The sequence below is a fragment of the Sander vitreus genome, chromosome 14 (assembly GCF_031162955.1).
Source record: "Sander vitreus isolate 19-12246 chromosome 14, sanVit1, whole genome shotgun sequence".
In the NCBI taxonomy this organism is placed as follows: Eukaryota; Metazoa; Chordata; class Actinopteri; order Perciformes; family Percidae; genus Sander; species Sander vitreus.
In genome coordinates, this window is record NC_135868.1 from 3,822,943 (window position 1) to 3,842,278 (window position 19,336).

Here is a 19,336-nt window from a genome sequence, read left to right on the forward strand (position 1 = left end):
TCCGGCGCAGAGCGCGACGGACCTGCACAAACACGCAAAACATAAACACACACGTGTCCAAGAACACCAGTAACCACACAGAACTCTGTGTCTGTGACACTGAACACGCGTGTTCGCCAGATGTTGACACGGAACAGGCTGCAAGTTTACAAGGTGCAGCCGCTCACACGTGGGACACACGCAGAAATACCAACAAGTCCGGTTGTGGTTTTAAACGTGACGTCAGTGTTTTCAAAAACTTTTGCAGAAAAAAGCAGTTTGGCTTGGTTCAAGGCACCAAAAATACTTGGTTTAAGTTTACAAAAAAAAGATCTTGGTTACTTCACTTTACTTCACTTTCGGTTACGCACATATAGCTAAACGTGGCGTTGCTCCATCTTATTCCGTGAAGTTGAACATTTAATTTTCAAATGAAAAATGGACCCCGGCCTCGTTGATGAAAGTCCTGTGTATGTTTGAGCCATTCCTCCATAGGCAAAACCCAGCGCTCTTATACTGGTTAATGATCGACGTAGTCAGGTTTAAGGCATGAGGAGTGGGGATTGGTTAGGGTTAGGGTAAGAATACCAAGCTAAGCCAATCAGAGGCAGAATAAGGCGGGCCACGAGATTAATATTCTAAGTGTCTGACAACATTATGGAAAGATAGACCTTTAAAACCTCTTTGAGACCTTTCTGTTTAAACAGAAACAGCTCTGAAGTCGCTCGCGCTAAACACACCAGACTCCATTTAAAAAAACAATACTTTTAGCGTGTATAGAGCCAACATATTTTCACATGTAAATCAGTAAACTATGTGTTTATTTCAACCATAGCTAGAGTTTTTGATGGTTGGAAAAGTGGAAAGACAACCCAAAACGGATTTTCATAGTTTTATTTTGTTTGTGTCGACTTTGAATGAAGTGTATTTTACGATGCTTAAATTACTGTTTATTTACATGGAGTCTGGTGGATTTAACGAACGCAATTTCCCGGATGTTTTTACGTTTAAAAAAAGAATCTTACGGTTCAACAGAAAGGTCAACCTCCTTAGAAATCCTTTCCATAATGTTGTCAGACACTTAGAATATTAATCTGAGCCTGTCAGTGGCAAAAGGAGCACTTTTGTGAAGGTAAATACAAGCTGGACAATTGCCCTATTAACTTACATTGTAGCTTGTTTCGCTGACTGCTGACTGCAACCATCTTGCTTAATACTGGACCGATGTCAGAGATTGTTGTTCCCATCAGTCACTTAGACACAAAAACATAGGAAAATAGTAGGGATGGAGGGGGGGAATCAATACAGCATAATCTGCAATATTTTTGTGGCAATACTGTATCGATAAACAGATGCCAAGTATCGATCTTTTATTATATAAATTGCACCGTTTTGGTACTAGGATAATAAAATGAATTGCTTTTTCAGCCCACTAGATGGAAAATTGAAGTAAGATGAACAAACAGAAATGTATCTTTCTATGATAAAAGAGATGTTGACAAAGTTTTCCTTTGGGGACATCATTTGAAGTTGGAAAGGTAAGGTGGAGGACATTATATAGCAGAATATCGCAATAATATCGTATCATGACAAAAGCATCATGGTAATATCCAATCGTGGGGGCCTCTGTCGTTTCCCACCCCTAGAAAATACTAGTAGTTAGAAAAAAAATGAAACGGTAGTTACCCTTTAAGTGCTAACGTTTGGTGTCTTTGTCTCTCAGGAGGACATGACTCCCGTTCCCGAGGTCTCGCCCCCCGGCGTTCAGTGTGTCCGAGTCGACTCCCGAGTGTCGGCCGATTACAGTCAGAGCTGCACCGCCTACAGCCAGAACAACCAGCTCACCTACGGCTTCCTCTTCCATCCAGGTAAACCCGCAGAGTCGGAGCACTCGCACGGTTTGCTTTGTTTGACAGGGACAATGCACAGCACACGTAATTCTTCCCAGATACACGCGTCTAAAAGCTCTTTCTCACCTGTAGTATCTGACAGTGGTGGAGTGTAACTAAGGCCGGCTACACACTGGCTGCGTCGCGTGAGCGTGTTAGCCGCGTGGCGTGTCCGATTTTATTTGGGCTCCCATGTTAACAGGTTAGAGCTTGCACACTGCCTGCGTGACGCGCACGTCTCCGAAAACACGTGCATGCTAGATCCACGCAGCCGCCACGCAGCTGACAGGCAACAGAAACGCCACGCTCATGCCACACAGCCGGTGTGTAGCCGGCCTAAGTACATTTATTCAAGCACTAGGTTTGCACAGTATATCGTTGTGCCTTTTATATCAATTCAATCTTTAGTTTGTTCAATTAAATGTTGGAAATGATTTCCTTTCATTTGTTTTCAATTCAACAAGCAATTTGGCGTATATCCTAGCAGAATAGTGAAAGCAGCAGAAATGCAGAACTGAGTGCACTTTGATATCTGTTTATTTAAGTAATATCGTTATCGCGACATTTAACATCGTTGTGGCATGTTTTCCTCATATTGTGCAGCCCTATCAAGATGCACTGTACTTAAGTACAATTTTGAGGCACTTGTTCTCAACTTTGAGTATTTATTTTCTACTCCGCTACATTGTTGACAGAGCTGGCATCGTCTCCTGAGTCCAGATACGACGCTTCGCTCATCACCAACATCGTGCCCATGTACCCGGCCTTCAAGAGTGAGTCTCACACTTCAACTTCACACTCAAAACACAAGTTCACGGGAGCATTATGGTGGCGGAAGGGACAGGGCTATCCACAGGGTCTTAAAAAGTCTAAAACCTTTGTCTTAAAGTGCTCATATTATGCTCATTTTCAGGTTCATAATTGTATTTAGAGGTTGTACCAGAATAGGTTTACATGGTTTCATTTTAAAATGTTTTGTTGTACTGCACATTGCTGCAGCTCCTCTTTTCACCCTGTGTGTTGAGCTCTCTGTTTTAGCTACAGAGTGAGACATCTCACTTCTGTTCCGTCTTTGTTGGGAGTCGCACATGCTCAGTAGCTAGGTAAGGACTACTAGTCAGTCAGAAGCAGAGTATGAGGGTGTGCCCTGACAGTACCTAGGTAAGGACTACTAGCCAGTCAGAAGCAGAGTATGAGGGTGTGCCCTGACAGTAGCTAGGTAAGGACTACTAGCCAGTCAGAAGCAGAGTATGAGGGTGTGCCCTGACAGTAGCTAGGTAAGGACTACTAGTCAGTCAGAAGCAGAGTATGAGGGCGTGCCCTGACAGTAGCTAGGTAAGGACTACTAGCCAGTCAGAAGCAGAGTATGAGGGCGTGCCCTGACAGTAGCTAGGTAAGGACTACTAGCCAGTCAGGAGCAGAGTATGAGGGCGTGCCCTGACAGTACCTAGGTAAGGACTACTAGCCAGTCAGAAGCAGAGTATGAGGGCGTGCCCTGACAGTAGCTAGGTAAGGACTACTAGCCAGTCAGAAGCAGAGTATGAGGGCGTGTCCTGACAGTAGCTAGGTAAGGACTACTAGCCAGTCAGAAGCAGAGTATGAGGGCGTGCCCTGACAGTAGCTAGGTAAGGACTACTAGCCAGTCAGAAGCAGAGTATGAGGGCGTGCCCTGACAGTACCTAGGTAAGGACTACTAGCCAGTCAGAAGCAGAGTATGAGGGCGTGCCATGCTAGCAGCTAGGCGAGCATTATAACGTGTGTTACAAAGTGACCACGTTTGTCTCTGAAGTAAAGTCAGTTTGTGAACAGTGTTTTCTGTTGGAGATGGTAAGTCCCTTTGGGGTGGACTTTGGGCTTTTTCACTTTGTAAACATATAACATGCACAAAAAAAGATCTATAAAACAATAAAGGAAAGGGAGAACGCCAAAAAGCATAATATGAGCATTTTAAATTCGCTCAAGTATTGTGTTCTAGGTCCTAAATCATTTTAAACAGGTCTTCATTTTCTGACGTCCGTGTGACGCTGCCTCAAATGCTCATTGAAATGCTCCCACAGCGCTTTAGAATGTCTTTATTTTTTTTAATTCTGTGGCGTTGTAGTTCTTTCTGTCGCTAGTCCAAATATAATTTGCTTTATTATGACTACAAATGAGACCAACATGCTACTCAATTGCAGCCGATCTAGACACCAGTCCTATGACGCCAATGAGGAAGTCGGGGAATTGTTTCAGACAACATTTCCAGGTTTCTGACATCTGACTTTGTTTTTAATGTCGTGATATAAGTCCTAAATTTCATTCATAATGGTCTAAAAAAAAGGTCTTAAAAAGTCTTACAGAAATCTGTGGAAACCCTGAAGGGAAGAAATGTGTAAGAAATGCCCCCAAAAAATGTGAATATAAGAATAAAACAATTGAGCAAGTTAATATTTAGAAGGGTCAGGCAATATGTCCGCACCCTTTATTTATGTTAATATCAGATTGAGACGTAAGAGGCAGAGTAAGAGCCAATCAGTGTTGCCCTGGCCTCCAGAAAAGCTACGTCCATAAAAAGGAGCTGCAAATCATGAAATAAGCACATTTTCATTTTCTTTACACCTTAAAAGTAACAACAAGGAACTCTCATTTTGTGATGATTTTAGCTTCCAGGTATGAGTGTGTGGATGTGACAGGTCGTTGTTGCAAATGAGAAGTTGTTCTCAATTGACTGGATAAAGGTTAAAAAAAAGAAAGTAAAAAATAGTACATTAAGGGCTTTCTTCCTTTAAGGAATAGCTCGGTGCTTAGTGTGTAGGCTACATGAGAGAGTGACGGTGTCAGCGCTCAGAGCAGACAGACGTCGGCTATCAGAGCTGAGAATACATCAGCAGTTTACTTGTTAAGTGGTAGTAAACGTACAGTGTAGGTTTCCTTTTGTCTCTGAATAAATGCTCCAGAAAGAAAGTTCCCGTGTGCCGCGGCATTGGGGGAGAGCAGCAGTCAGTTGAAAAAAACTCCGACACAGAGAGAGGATACGAGAGGACGGGGAAGCCCGTCTACAAACAACAACAACAATCAATTATAAGTATCTGGAGACGCAGCTCACGTATGTGATGACGGCAGGACGTAGTGTTGTCACGTATAGATCTTTTAGTGCGCTTGCATAACTGCAGTGTGAAACCAAAACTTACCGGATCAAATGTATACAAAGTAACAAAAACACGAACCAATATTTACAAACATATAGCAATAAATATATAGTACAATTCATATAAATGAATAAAAGGTCAACAACCTTCACCTGTAATATGCAAACAGGAGCGCCAACGTCTCCACAGTCTAGATACCTGACAGAGCTAAAATCAATGTGGGCTAAAGCTTGTATAATTCTGTTTTCTGAGACCGACATTCTCCACATGTATCGATAAATAAGGTTTCTTATTAAGGCCGAACATGTAGGCACACCAACACTGACAAACATGTGACTAGCACTACACCATCTTGGTTGTTTTAGAAGCAGTCTCATGCCATCATTATACGCTACATTCAGTCTCTGCATGCTCTTTTTTTCCTGTAAGACCGCCACAAGTGGGCAGTATAGTATAGTGGTGTACAGAATGCTTTGAATAAAGCTACCTCAACATTAGCACAACGCATGCCAAATTTAGGTGCAAGCACATTAGTCTGTTGATGTCCTTATCATCTGATCAATCATTAACAATATGACGGTCAAGATATTTAATCTCATCACACACTTTAAGGGCAGTACCAGACAGAAAGAATACTAATTTCCTGTCTTCTTTACTTCTAACAATCATAATACTGCAACCAGAGCACGTTTTCCTCCCATCCCCGAATGCCACGTGGAGTAGCCAGACCCTCCTTCAGCGCGCTTTGGAGGAGGGTGGCTCTGTTTTAGCCACCAAAGTAAATTCATATATTGATGTAAAACCACGTCTTTTCAACAATAAAATAGAGGGCCAATATGTGAACGAGTGACCGAGGGTGCTCTGTCGCTGTCCTTTTTTTACCTTTTTTTGTTCTTCGGCCAACTCTTTGCTGATCATGCCCCGGTTTGAGCCATAACCACAACAAATAACGTCATAAATAAATAATACATTTCAGTAGCTGCGTTTTAGAAAGTGTTTAGTCATGGGATCGTCGTATAAGAGGGCCAATACAGGTTTATTTTCCAAAATACAAATTTGGGACCCGAAAGTGTTTTAACTGAACTGTAAACGGATCGACATGACGTTCATCCCAGCAGAAACGTCTAAAATCCCAAAAGTCTTCCAGGGATATAAATTCCGTGAACTGCGAGTTTAGATGAATTTTCAACAAGAAGCTCAGAGGAAATTTGGTGCCGTACCAAAATCAGCGTGTGTCAACCTCCAACCCGAATGTCAAGTTGAATCCTCTTGTCGAGGGTTTCAAAGTTATCACATGAGACAAAGAGACAGCAGTGTGGTGACGTCAGGTCTGAGCCAGGACAGCCTGATACCCATTGTTTCTGTAGAAAGAGAAGACTTATCAGGACAAAACACACACACACACACACACACACACACACACACACACACACACACACACACACACACACACACACACACTCTTTCTCTCTCTCTCTCTCTCTCAATCGCTGTCTCATACAGATACACATAATTTATTATTGTCATTAGCTCTGTAAACAGAGTGTGTGTCTGGAGAATTTCTGGGTTTTTTTTTCTTTCTTCAGGCTGGGAAATAGATTTGTTGCATCGGGATAAAAGGCTGATTCATGCTTCTGCTTTAAATCGATGCCGTGGGTACGTACGTACAGCAGGTACGTGGAGATACCGACCCTACGCCGTAGCCTGACGCGCACCTCTCCAAAAATGCAACTACACGTCGCGGCGATGCACGAAGCTCGGCCGTGGCTCGGTAGCGTTGCATTTCCCCTAGTCTCGCATTGCCAGACCTTCCTCCACAGCGCTGCGGAGGAGGGTCTGCCTAGTCCACAAAGCATTCTGGGATGGGAGACAAACGTGCTCTGGTTTATCGGCATTTCTTTTTAACCAATCCCAATGCGCCGGGACGCCGGACGGAGCCACGGCGCCGCTGCAGAATAGCCTCGGGAAGGAACTTGTTTTGGTGGAACGTGTGTACGTTCAAAAGTTGTTTTAGTCGGAAACAGAAAACTCCGATTGGACAGATAGTCTAGCTAGCTGTCTGGATTTACCCTGCAGAGATCTGAGGAGCAGTTAACCACAGTCCTCACAAATCCACCGGAGGTTAGAACCTTTCAAAACCTTTCTTTTTAGTAAACTCTGGGTACACAAACAATGTTGTCAGTGTCTTCGTTAACGTGTAGAGCCCCTGGTCATACTTGGAGCAAAGTTTCATATTGTGTCGAGCCTTCTTAGTGTTTTAAAAATAGCTATTTTGAGGCTAGCATAAAAGTGTCCCTAGCACTCCCATTCAAAAGGCCATTTGACCGAAAATACGGTAAATCTTAAAAGTGGCGATTCCGTCCTAAATATGCTTTTAAACGAAAGTTTGACTCGGGTACATTCACAAAAAGACCCTAGGTTGCATTTTGGCAAGAGTTACGCTTTAACTTTTCCTGCTCCAGATTTCCCACCGTGGTCAGAAAGAACAGGGGAGACATTTTGTTTCTCTCACTATGACTCTAGAGTCGCTACTCGCTCCGAAGATAATCGTCGTCACTCTTTCTACTCGCTCTACCACACACTCCCCGCACACACACACACACACACACACACACGCCGGCCCTGCTATTCTCTTAAAGAGGTTGACAGACATGGGGGGACTCGAGTCACATGACTTGACTGGAGTTAGACTCGAGTCGCAAATTTTAGGACTTGAGACTTGCTTGACAGACATTCATAAAAGACTCGACTTGACTTTGACTCGAGTCAAATGAAATGACTTGATTTTCTGTTTACTAAATATATTTTGGTTCCTCTGATATTGAGGAGGAGGAACTTTACGATTTTAGTGCTATTGCATGCACGGGAACCCGTTGATATGATGACGCGGAACGCGGTGGCAGACCCGCAGTAAACGAGACTGGCTACGGCTAGTAACTTAACGTCATGGATCCCTCTGCATCGACAATAATAAAGTTTGGCAATAAGGATTACACATCTGACCAGGCAAAGAAGAAACAAACTGTCTGCAGTACAACAATTTCATCAGACACTTCAAATCGGGAGAGATTCGCGTTCCAATCCCCGTATTCAGCTGAACCACTATGGACGTTTGTGATGGACAGAACTCCCTTCAGTTCTGGGCCATGAATAAGCACACCCTCCCCTCTTTGTTTAAGGTGGCGGTAAGAGTGAATAAAACTAGGCACACACATACATACATACTACACACAACACAAACTGCACTCTCTCTCTCACACACACACACGCAGACGTAAGTATGTGAATAAAGCTAGGCACACATACACACCCAACACACTCATTCACTCACCGATATTAATAACTTTTCACTCACTCTCTCTCTCACACACGCACACATTCACTCACAAATACACTGGTAAATATGAACATATGCTATCCATTCCATGTGATACATACACAGTCTTTCCAAATGTGGTGGGATTCAGCTACTCTTAAACTCTTTAAGAGAAGGAAAAGTTAAATGGGTTTTCTGTCCCATAAAAGTGAGGCATGTCTGAAGAATATGATTTGCCCATGTGTGACTTACTCCCATCTCTGGTGATTGACGCACACACCAACGCACAAGTATAAACTTGAGCCCGCTTACGTACAGTAGGCTATGGAGCCTCCGCACGACCATAAATCACCCTTAAGGAGGAAAATGGTGTTTACTTGAACATTTAAAGCTTCAGTTCCAAGATTGGTGGCTCATCATGTCTGAGTTCACCCCCACCCACCCCTTTTAAGGACCTTTAAGGATCTTCTAACTGACATGAAAGAAAGATTATAAACACTTTTATTTTCGAGGCCATTTAAGGATGTTTAACGTCGCCAGGAAAATTTGCTTTGGTCATTTCACTTTTCTTCCTGCAGTTGTGTTCCCTTATTCAGAGAAAGAGTGTACTTATAAAGCAATTAGTGGAATTAAATCAATGGTTTGCATTTAATTGATTTCTTAAATATTGACGTACAGTAATTATGCAGAGCTTTTAAAGGCAAGTCATCCAATTAAATTAAAAACAATGTCCCGTCTGGGGGAATACTTTGGAGAGGAAGCAGTTTTTGCTGATATTTACCCCACACTCTAAGAAATAAATTAGTAAAAATAACAGAAGAAAGTTCTGGCAGCTCATAACCCAGACTTTGTCCCGTAATTAAAAACAGAAATATTGTGTAGCTAAAGTAAAAATACAGAACTTAAACACTTTTGACGGTCGCTAATGCCAAATGCTGGTTAAAAATGTACGATAACGGCATTGTGCTCACTACATTAGCTAGCATACGGGGCAGTGGTGGCCTAAAGGTTAAAGAAGCGAACTTGGGACCGGGCGCATAGCCTCAATACGATGACTGAGGTGCCCTTGAGCAAGGCCCTTAACCTCCAACCGCTCCAGTGGAGCTGCTCAGTGGCTCAGCAGATCAGACTGTGGTTGTACCGGGCGGCTTCCAGGTATGAATGTGGAACTGTGTGAATGTGATCAGGTCGTCGTTGCAAATGAGAAATTGTTCTCAATCGACTCACCTGGATGAATAAAAGGTAAAAAAAAAAACTGTAGTGATAAAAATACGAAACATTTTAAACTCCTATACATCCAATAACATGTTAACTCTCCCACACTATTACTTACCGATGAAAGTTGACATGTGATTGAACAGAAATACGACCAATCATTGGGCCGATATTTGGCAATATGCAGATCATCTGTGTCGGTGTTTAATTTGATCGATAACCAAAAAAGTTCATTCATTTAAAAAGTGTGCTCCTTTGGCTCCGCTACAGCTCTGTAAGCAGTCTGCAGACAAACTGTTAGCACGTTACAACTTCAGGTAGCTAGTTTTGTTTTTATTTATTTATTTATTTATTTTTTGACCGCGTATTACGTTTAAAGTTTCATTTTTATTAAATAATTGCTTGAAGCATTTAAACAAACTTTTGTGTTGGAGTTTGTAACATTCCAAATAGTTCATTTTGACTTGAAGATTTTCATTTTTACTGTACAGTAAATGCATATCGGTTCCAAATATCGGTTTCAATAACTACTAATAATCGGTATTGGCCTTGAAAAACCAGTATCGGTCGACCCCTACTGTGGACATTTTCTGTTAAAATATTTCATATATATGTGTATATAATATTTCTGTTAATACGTATGCAGGAGATTGCAACAGTTTAACAAATCAACAGTTAAAACACCTTGTACTGTGGACTTTCCCCTTAATATTTTTCCCATTTAACCTTTTTTTTTCATTCAGAACATAAGATGAAATAAGAGTTTACTTGCGAAACATGACGTGCAAAATAATGACGTTGTTTTTGTGATTGCTAGGAGCCGAAATCCTAATCACGATCAAAACTCTATTAATTGTACAGCCCTCGTTGGGGCTTATACCTGGAACTTTTGAACTGTTTAACCCTCCTGTTGTCCTCGGGTCAAATTTGACCCATTTTCAAAAAGTCTCTATATCAAAAATGTTGGTTTCTTTCAACAAATTGTCCCAAAAAAATAACGTGAATGGTTCCGTAACAACGTTCTTTAGTGTAAAATAAAAGATCAGTTCAATACTTTCAATTAATTTGGGTATTTTATTAGATTTTAAAGCATTTGAAAAAAAAACAAAATAGATAGAAGAAAGCGACAAAAATAAAAAATAAAAAGAAATCGACGGAGACACCAGAAAAAGTGATAGACGTGGAAAACAATTGACAAAAAGGTCAGAAAAAGCTTCAAAAGGTTGATGGAACAACAACAAAAACGTAAAAAATAAATAAATGAAAATAAAAATAATCGACAAAGACATCGGAGAAAGTGACAAAAAAAGGGAGAAAAAAAAAAAAGCTTCAAAACGTAAAAAAAGCCACAAGAGTGTCGAAAAAGACGACCAAAACATTTTCATTTTGACCCAGAATGACAAAAAGGGGGTTTAAAAAGGTTTGGCTCTGTGCTGTAGCATCAGCTGATCCTTTTTTTTCTTCTTTCTGTCTGCAGGAATGTGGAGTTACCTGCAGGGGACGCTGCTGAGGCGTTACGCAGAGGAAAACAACGGCATCAACGTCCTCTCCGGACCCATCTTCGATTACAACTACGACGGCCTCCGGGACACCACACAGGAGATAAAAGAGTAAGGCCGTATCACCCGACAGTTTCCCTGTTTATAGAGAACACACACAGACTCAACAGTCCTTAAATATACTACAATATTATACTGGTCCCGTATGAGAAACACATCGTAACGCAACAGCTGTTCCTGTGTGATTGGATTCATTAAAGCTAAAGTTTTTAGCTTTTTAGTTTCATTTGAGTTAGTTTTCAGAGTGTTTCCAAGTTTTAGTTTAGTTTCAGTTTTTCAGAAAGGTTTAATGACATTACATTTTTTAATTTATAGTTTTTATTGATGCCCAGTGGGAAAATTATAATTTTTTTCACTCTTTTGTTAATTTTTATAGTGTCAAATCACAACAGGAGTTATCTAAGGACACTTTACAGATAGAGTAGGTCTAGACCACACTCTGTACTTTATAAAGCCCCCCCCCCCCCCCCAAAAGCAAGCATTTGGTGCAACAGTGGCGAGGAAACACTTCTTTTTAGGCAGACGCCTCGGACGGATCCTGACTCTTGGTGGGCGGCCTTTAGCCGCTGCCGGTTGAGACACAGAGACGCTGATACAGATATGTAGAAATATGATTCATAATAATTGCATGTTGGCTTGACGCGCCGTGGCAATTGTAGTAGCAATGAAGCTAATAGAACTATGACTATAATTAACAGTTGTAGCAGTGCGGGGTGTGCGAGGAGCTAAGGAGCTAAGTTGGTAACATGGCATCGCATGTTCAAACACACCACACACAGGCCTGAAATACACACATGCTCTGGACCCATACATGCACATATGGAGAGATGTCAGTTTTAGCTTTTACACACTTAGTTTTAGTTTGTTTTTGTTACGGCCAGGTTTCAATGCAACGCTAGAGAGCCACGGCCGAGTGACATGCGTCGTCGCGATGTGTTGTTACATTTTTGGAGAGGTGCACGTCAGGGTCCATGCCTCCTCGTACCTACGTACGTAGCCACGGCGTAGATTTTACGCAGAAATGTAAATCACGCTTTTAAGTAAAAGCAGCTTTTTAGTCAGACATTCGTTTAGCCACATTCTCGACTGTATTACTATTTATCTTATGCTTTTTGTTATTCATTATGATTTCCTGTGATTTGTGGTGCTTTTTATGATTGTTGATTGGTTTAAATGTATTTATTCTTTTGGCCTGTGAAGCACTTTGTGACTCTGTGATAAGTGCAATATGAATACACTTTACTTACTTACTACTTACTAAGCCTTATAATGGTGGGGGAAACCTTGGGCTAGTTATTTATGTAACGCTGACCCCCCACACACACACACACACACACACACACACACACACACACACACACACACACATACACACACTACTCTATAGGGAGTGTACACATCCCAGTATGGACTGTCATGGTAAATGGTTCATATTTTTAAATGTCTGCCCCCCCACCCCCTCTCCTCTGTCCAGGTTCTCGGCCGACGCCCCACCCGTCCCCACCCACTTCTACACGGTGGTGACGAGCTGCCAGGAGCTGAACCACACAGTGGAGGAGTGTGACGGGCCACTCAAGGTCTTTTCCTATCTGCTTCCACACAGACCAGACAACAGTGAGGCCTGCAACGTGAGTTCAACCTGTCTCCAGCAGGGGGCAGCGCTGCCCCAGCTGTCACTGCAGCTGCATGAATCAGTTCAGATCAGTCGGTGACAGCGGTGCGAGAGGTATTCCGATCCTTCACTTAAAAGTAAAGGTACTTCTACCCTGTTACAAGTAAAAGTCCTGCACTGAAAACAGCTTCAGTGAAAAGTACATACTTTCCATTTGACTGTACACTAGAAATATATATTTGGGTTGCTTATCATGGAGATAAGGCTGCAGCAGTGAAGCAAGTGGATTTTATGTCTTTCATCCACATGAGCCAAAAACATATTTTCTGGCTTTTCTCGGCCTAGAAGGCACCAATTTCTAAAAAAAAATGTCACATTCCTACTACATAAGTGACCCAATTTAAAGATATATTCATCTGCACGGCTTTCTACATAACTAGCCGAGACGAGGGGCCTAGGGAGCTAACCGTTAGCATGATAGCTTGTTCTCAATGGCAAAACACTGCTACAACGCACACAAATTCACCCTAATCTACAAAATAAACTGTATAGAACTACTTCCATGTACCTGTTCTGCAGGTATTCCACGCAAAGTTGGAAGTGCGCCCTTGTTTAGAAGAAGTCTCCCAGCTAATCCTGCCTTGTACTGACTGAAGTTAGAGAAACAGCTAGCTAGCTCACGTAATCCTTACCTAGCTACTGCGCATGTGCGACTGACAACAGAGATGTTACAGAAGTTAAGATGTCTCACTCTGTAGCTAAAACAGAGACCTGAACACAGGGTGAAAAGAGGAGCTGCAGCAATGTGCAGTACAACACAAATATGGTGTTTTTTGAAAATTAAAGTTAAATTAAACCTATTCTGGTACAACCTCTAAATACAATTATGAAGCTGAAAATTAGCATAATATGAGCACTTTAAGAAAGGTGGCCAAGTAGGCAGTGTGTGTATATGACGTAACATTAGTCCGACAGGGTTTATTATGGGGAGTGAGGCTCTCCGTGTGTAGAAAAGTACCGTAAGCGGCAGCTGCCGCTGACACAGTGATGCGCATACTTTTCCATGGGTAGGGAAGCTACAGTAGTCAGTGTTTTATGTTCGCTGCAAAGACAAACTAAATCACCTGATTAACGCAACGTAATCACGACGTCTCCCGGCCATTTTTCACCGCAGAAAACTGCTACCAGCCAGGCTAAAGCTAATATAGGTAGCTTAAAGAAACAAGGCGTCCGTCCCAACTAACGTTACGGTTCGGAGCCGCGACGCTGGAAACGTAACACTAATCTACAACGGCAGTCTGTGTCCGATATAACGTCATTCACACTGATTGAAGTGTTCTTGGATAAACAGTTGGTTGCTAGTGTGTGACATGCAGGGCTCCCCATGCACAGCCAACCACCAGTCACAATCAATGTTGATCCATTTATCAAACAACCAAAGCTAGGCCCCGCTAGTCGACCACAACCTGAACATTTAGAGGAAGCAACATGCATTATTACTATCATTCACTTTAGCCTGGATTGGTAGTATTATATGAATCCAATGGTGTCAGTCAACCAGTGTATTTAACCATCTAATTTCCATCTTCAAAGTCACTTCAGAAGAGTAATCACAGCTTTACTTGCTTTGGTGTTTGTAAAGCATTCAAGTTCAACAAAGAATGGTTCACATAAGAAAAGTTCCTTTTTCAGTTTTTTATTTTCTATGTAGACGCACTCCCCTACAAAATCACCCCAGTCTTTTTTGCATATCGCAATATATATGGCATGACATTTTTTTTCGACAAACATAAAGAGATAATCTGTCTCTAGATACAGGCATGATATGGACTGAGAGGTTCACTGTCTTAAGTTTTACAAGAGGAAACTCCTTTATACAGGGTTCATACGTTTTGAAAAAACCTGCAAAAGTGATGGAATTTTGAAAAATGCAAATTCCAGGCCTGGAAAGGTTTTGGAAAAATAAGAAGACCCAGAAAGTTTTGGAAAAGTCATGGAATTTTTAACACAGCATAATAATATGTTTAATTTACGAATCCCACTATGAACCACGTAAATTGTTTATTGTTAAACCTCTGAGGGTAAACTTTAACGCAGATTTTTATTCTTATTGTATAATGGCGACTGACATTTTCAGGAATACATAGTAATGGATATTTGCCAAAAAGTCATGGAAAAGTCATGAAAAGGTCATGGAAAAGGTATTGGTTAAAATACATATGAACCTTGTTTATAGAAATATTTGATGTGAACAGGCAGCTGTCAACCAGCAGACATGTGATCTTAGTGGTTTTGTATTATCTATCAGTCTATTAATATAGGATTTCTTTCAAGAATAAGAATGACGTTATTCTGTATTTTTCTCATTGTCAACAAATCCCATGAAAAAAAACAACCCAAAAGCATCAATGTGTCCGTCTCTGGGTTTACCTCCTGCTTGTCAGGTTGAATCGTGACAACAGCAATCACAGTAACTAAGGGGAAATCCCTTTCTTACATTTCCACACAGATGTGTGAGTGTTCCTGTTGGGGATATCTTGCTCATACACATGCGGGCTGCTTCCCTATTTACATTTTTGCTCTTCTCTCTTTGCCAAAAAAGAGAATGCAGAACATGACTTATATGACTTTTTGTTTCTCTCCCAATTTTGGGAAATGATCCTTTTCGGAGAGGCCATATCATTGATTGACCTTCTAAAGAGAATGCATCAGATGTATTTATGATCACCCTTTGAGTCATTTTATCAAGGAGTTGGTCAAACTGTCCACTGGGTCAGAATAAACATTAGAAATTATGTTTAAGCTTCTGTGATTTGTACACGCCCTGAAAATGTTTCTCTGATGTTGTTTTCAGCAAACAGTAAATTTATGCTGAGGAGAAGCCAAAACACGCTCCCTTTTTCAATATGCTCTGTGCAGCATTGTTTGAGCCTTCAGCAATGCAATAAAAATACAACAGCACAATGTAAAAAGCCATTAGAAGACATGTGAAATGGGTCTACAGTGTACAGCTAACACACACACACACACACACACACACACACACAGTTCACTGGCAGGACATTTTCAGCAGTGATGATTACTGTAATATTATAGTATTATAGTGTGTGTGTGTGTGTGTGTGTGTGTGTGTGTGTGTGTGTGTGTGTGTGTGTGTGTGTGTGTGTGTGTGTGTTCACCTGTTTCCCCGCCTTGTTTCCAAAGAAAACCTGAGCTTGCCGCCCTTCAGTCTGCGCCAAGGTCTAGACCAAGGCCACCCAATTTGGGTACCGCGGGCCAAGTTTGGCCAAGTCTGTTTTGGCCGGCCATGGATTTGACATAGTCATGTTTATTCTCCTCTTATTTTAAAAGTAATGACTACGACACGTACATTTTGTGCAGTTAAAAAGTACGTAATCTGAGTTTAATGGCAATGTAATACACAGTGCTGGTAAACTTCCCATTGAGAATGGCAAGAATTATGGTATTCTTCAACATCGACATTTATTTTTGGCCCTTGGCCTTCCATCCAGGTACCTTTTGGCCCTCCACGTGAAAGAATTTGGGCACCTGTGGTGTAGACAGTCAGATTTAAAGAGCTTCAAGTTAGACAAACCACAAAACCTCATATGATCTTAAAATAAGCATGCAGCTCAGTTCATGGGAACTATTTTAAGTTAAAGTTTGCAATTAGATGACGAACCAAGCCAATCCAGCAGCTGTTACATCTGTGTGTGGGTGTGTGTGCAATGCATGGTATGCATGCAAGTTCAGCTCCGCTTTACAGTAATTAGAAGACTCATCATTTCCTCTGCAAGCAGAAGTCAAATCATTTAATCAGTAGCCAAAGTACATTTTTGTTTTTGGAAAAGTGGTAGGATATATGAAAAAAACCTCCCCTACTAAGCCCCTGCAGCCTCAATAACCCTCGACTGAAACAGAGAGGGGAAAACCTGCAGGAAATGAAAGCAATCCTGGCTTTAAAAGAGATACTTCCCGATGTGAATACACGTGATGTGTTGGCAGCACAGATCACAGATGTAATATGGTCTTGTCAGTAAAAAGCTGGCTCAGTGATTTTGAGATGAGATAAAGTATAGGGTGTTTTTCTCAGATGTCAGAAAGTGACTGACATCAAAAGTATAAAATTACAGATGTTCTGTAAAACTAAACTCATCCTTAAAGGTTTCATCTGCAGTTTGTGGATAGAATGTCCTTGATATTTAATCATGTTTAGCTTGTAGTTTGTTTTTGCAGGCAGCATGGTTTTGGCAACAAGTCCTGGCAACAAGAAATTAACGGCCCTAGCAGTGGCAGGAAATGCGACCCACAAGAGCAATTTCGGTCCTCCTATCTAAACCAGAAAACGGTCACAGGTTTAAACACATTGTTAACATTGTGAAACTGTTGCAGTTTGGTTAGGTTTAGGCACCAAAACGACTTAGTTAAGGTTAGAAAAAGATTGTGGTTTGGGTTAAAATCGGGTTAGGGGTTAGGGTTAGGTTTGGGGTAAAAACTTTTATTTTGAAATGGGACTCGGCCCCCAGTCTCCTGGGGGGAAAGTTCTGTTTCTGTTTGCCCCAACCTACCTTCTTAGGCAGATCATGGCACTCTTATACTTTGTCACCTTACTTCCCCTTTGCCCCCGTTGTAATTACTACAAAAAACTACTAAATAAAAATGTAAACATGAGTAGTGATTGCTGCTTGAACAAAAGACTGAGTTTTACGCGGGGAGGACAGGTCTCTGTCTCGGTTTCTGTGATTTGCCAGTGGAAAAATGTCTAGACATCAGGGTATTTCCCTGCATAGTTTTGACTTAAAGGCATACTATGTAACTTTTCGCTCTTCGGTCCCCCTGTCTCATTGGAACTACAGCTCGCGCGGCTGTAGTTCCAATGAGACAACATGTAGGGGCACCGAAGAGGGAAAAGTTACATAGTATGCCTTTAATTTAAATGCCGTCGTAACAAATATGTAACTTGTTTGCTCTCCCAGGCGTTAACTTACATAAATCGCACTCTTGTCTTAAAGAGAAAAAGCTTGACATTTTTCTTTCTGAGAGTGAGACAAAAAGATCAATACCGCTTTCATGTCTGTGCATTAACTACAAAGCAATTAGCCTAGAGCTTAGGGCGTCTAACTGCGTGTCGATCACTGCTCATGCACACGCATTCATTCTTCAGCACCTTTAAGCTCACGTATGAACTTATATTTGGTTTGTTAGATTTGCACAACATGTGGTTTCTATGGGAAATCACACATTTTTGTAGCTAAAACATCAGGGGTTTACTTGGAAACCGCTGGTGTCCCAGATACCAAACTCTGTAATTCTCCTTATTTGCAAGTGTTTCACATCCCACTTCTGCTATGGGGTTGTAGATAGGGAATCTCCTCGCTGTTATGTCCCACATAAACACAGCACTCAAACATGACTCATTGGAATGTATATTTACGAAAGTAAATAAGTAAATATGTGAAACCGTCACAGTTTGGTTATGTTTAGGCACCAAAACTACTTAGTTAAGTTTAGAAAAAGATCATGGTTTGGGTTAAATTCCAATGTTTCTTTATTCCCTGAAGGTTACGCACTTGACACGGATCTAAGTAAAAACAAAAAACGAACTCGCCGCTGAAGTTTTTTTCTTCAAACAGGACACTGAAAGTCCTGTATTTCTTCGACCCGTCTCCGCCACTAAAACCAGCTGTTCGAGAGAAATGAGCAGAAGTCAGGGTTTTTCCCTAAAATGATGAGGTTTAAGTGCAGCCGAATGAATGTTAACTCAATATGGGCTTCAAAACTAACTAAATGGCTTTTCTTTAGATTTAAACTAGACTTCTTTAGCAAGTTTTGTCTTTTAGCTTTTTTGAGTGTAATGTATGTATTATCTGCCTTAGCTTTTCCAATGTTTTAGACAGATATGGGAATAGTAATGGTCAAAAATGATAAACCACCGGGCAAATACACGCGCCCAAGTCTTCCACAAACCTAGGGAGAACACTGGAAGTGCTGGAACCTTTCCAAACAACAATCCTCCTGTTAACTGGAAGCTGTCTGTTCATTTGAGTTGTGTCAGGGAAGTGCATGTGCTGCCAGGAAGCCTCTTACATGAATGGAAAGTCAAGGTGGCTGATTTCCTGCCAGGTTGCTCTAAGTGCGCAACTGACCGGATGTTTTAGTGTAACGTGCTCTGCTGGGAATTCTCTGTTTGCAACCTCTGCTTGCACAAAAAGGATTAATTGCAAACCAAGTCAAAGACAAAGAACAGTGATGTCAATGAAGTGTTTTCACACGAGCGGGGTGTTCCACCAGTAAAAAGGTCCACTGCCAAGCAGAACAAAACCCTGAAATCTTTACTTGGCTATGAACACATAATGATAAAAGTTACAGTTCCATGCTCATAGAAAGGCGATACAGTTTAAAGCTTTTTTGTAATTTGGGTGTACTGACCCTTGAAAGTGACATATGATGTTGCATCAACATGACATATGATGCAACTCAGCCATATTTCGCTATGGTGCAATTGCACAGTTACTTTAAGCAACACTAGAATACTCCCCCCGTCAGGCCACAAAATGTCAATCATATGTCAACCAAATGTCAACCAAATGCCGAAGAGTGTATGGGAATTCATAACCTTTTATACAGTGTGTGTAATT

The 19,336-nt window shown here is 41.4% G+C and overlaps 1 protein-coding gene across 1 annotated transcript in view; it reads left to right on the plus strand.

The window, feature by feature from the left end:
- Positions 1-19,336, plus strand: part of enpp2l (ectonucleotide pyrophosphatase/phosphodiesterase 2-like) — a 72,667-nt gene that overhangs the window by 42,830 nt on the left and 10,501 nt on the right. Inside the window, exons 21-24 of the mRNA XM_078267710.1 lie at positions 1,703-1,847; positions 2,564-2,641; positions 11,005-11,137; positions 12,561-12,714. Of these exons, the coding sequence (XP_078123836.1) occupies positions 1,703-1,847; positions 2,564-2,641; positions 11,005-11,137; positions 12,561-12,714 (510 nt within the window). The remainder of the gene's footprint in view (positions 1-1,702; positions 1,848-2,563; positions 2,642-11,004; positions 11,138-12,560; positions 12,715-19,336) is intronic.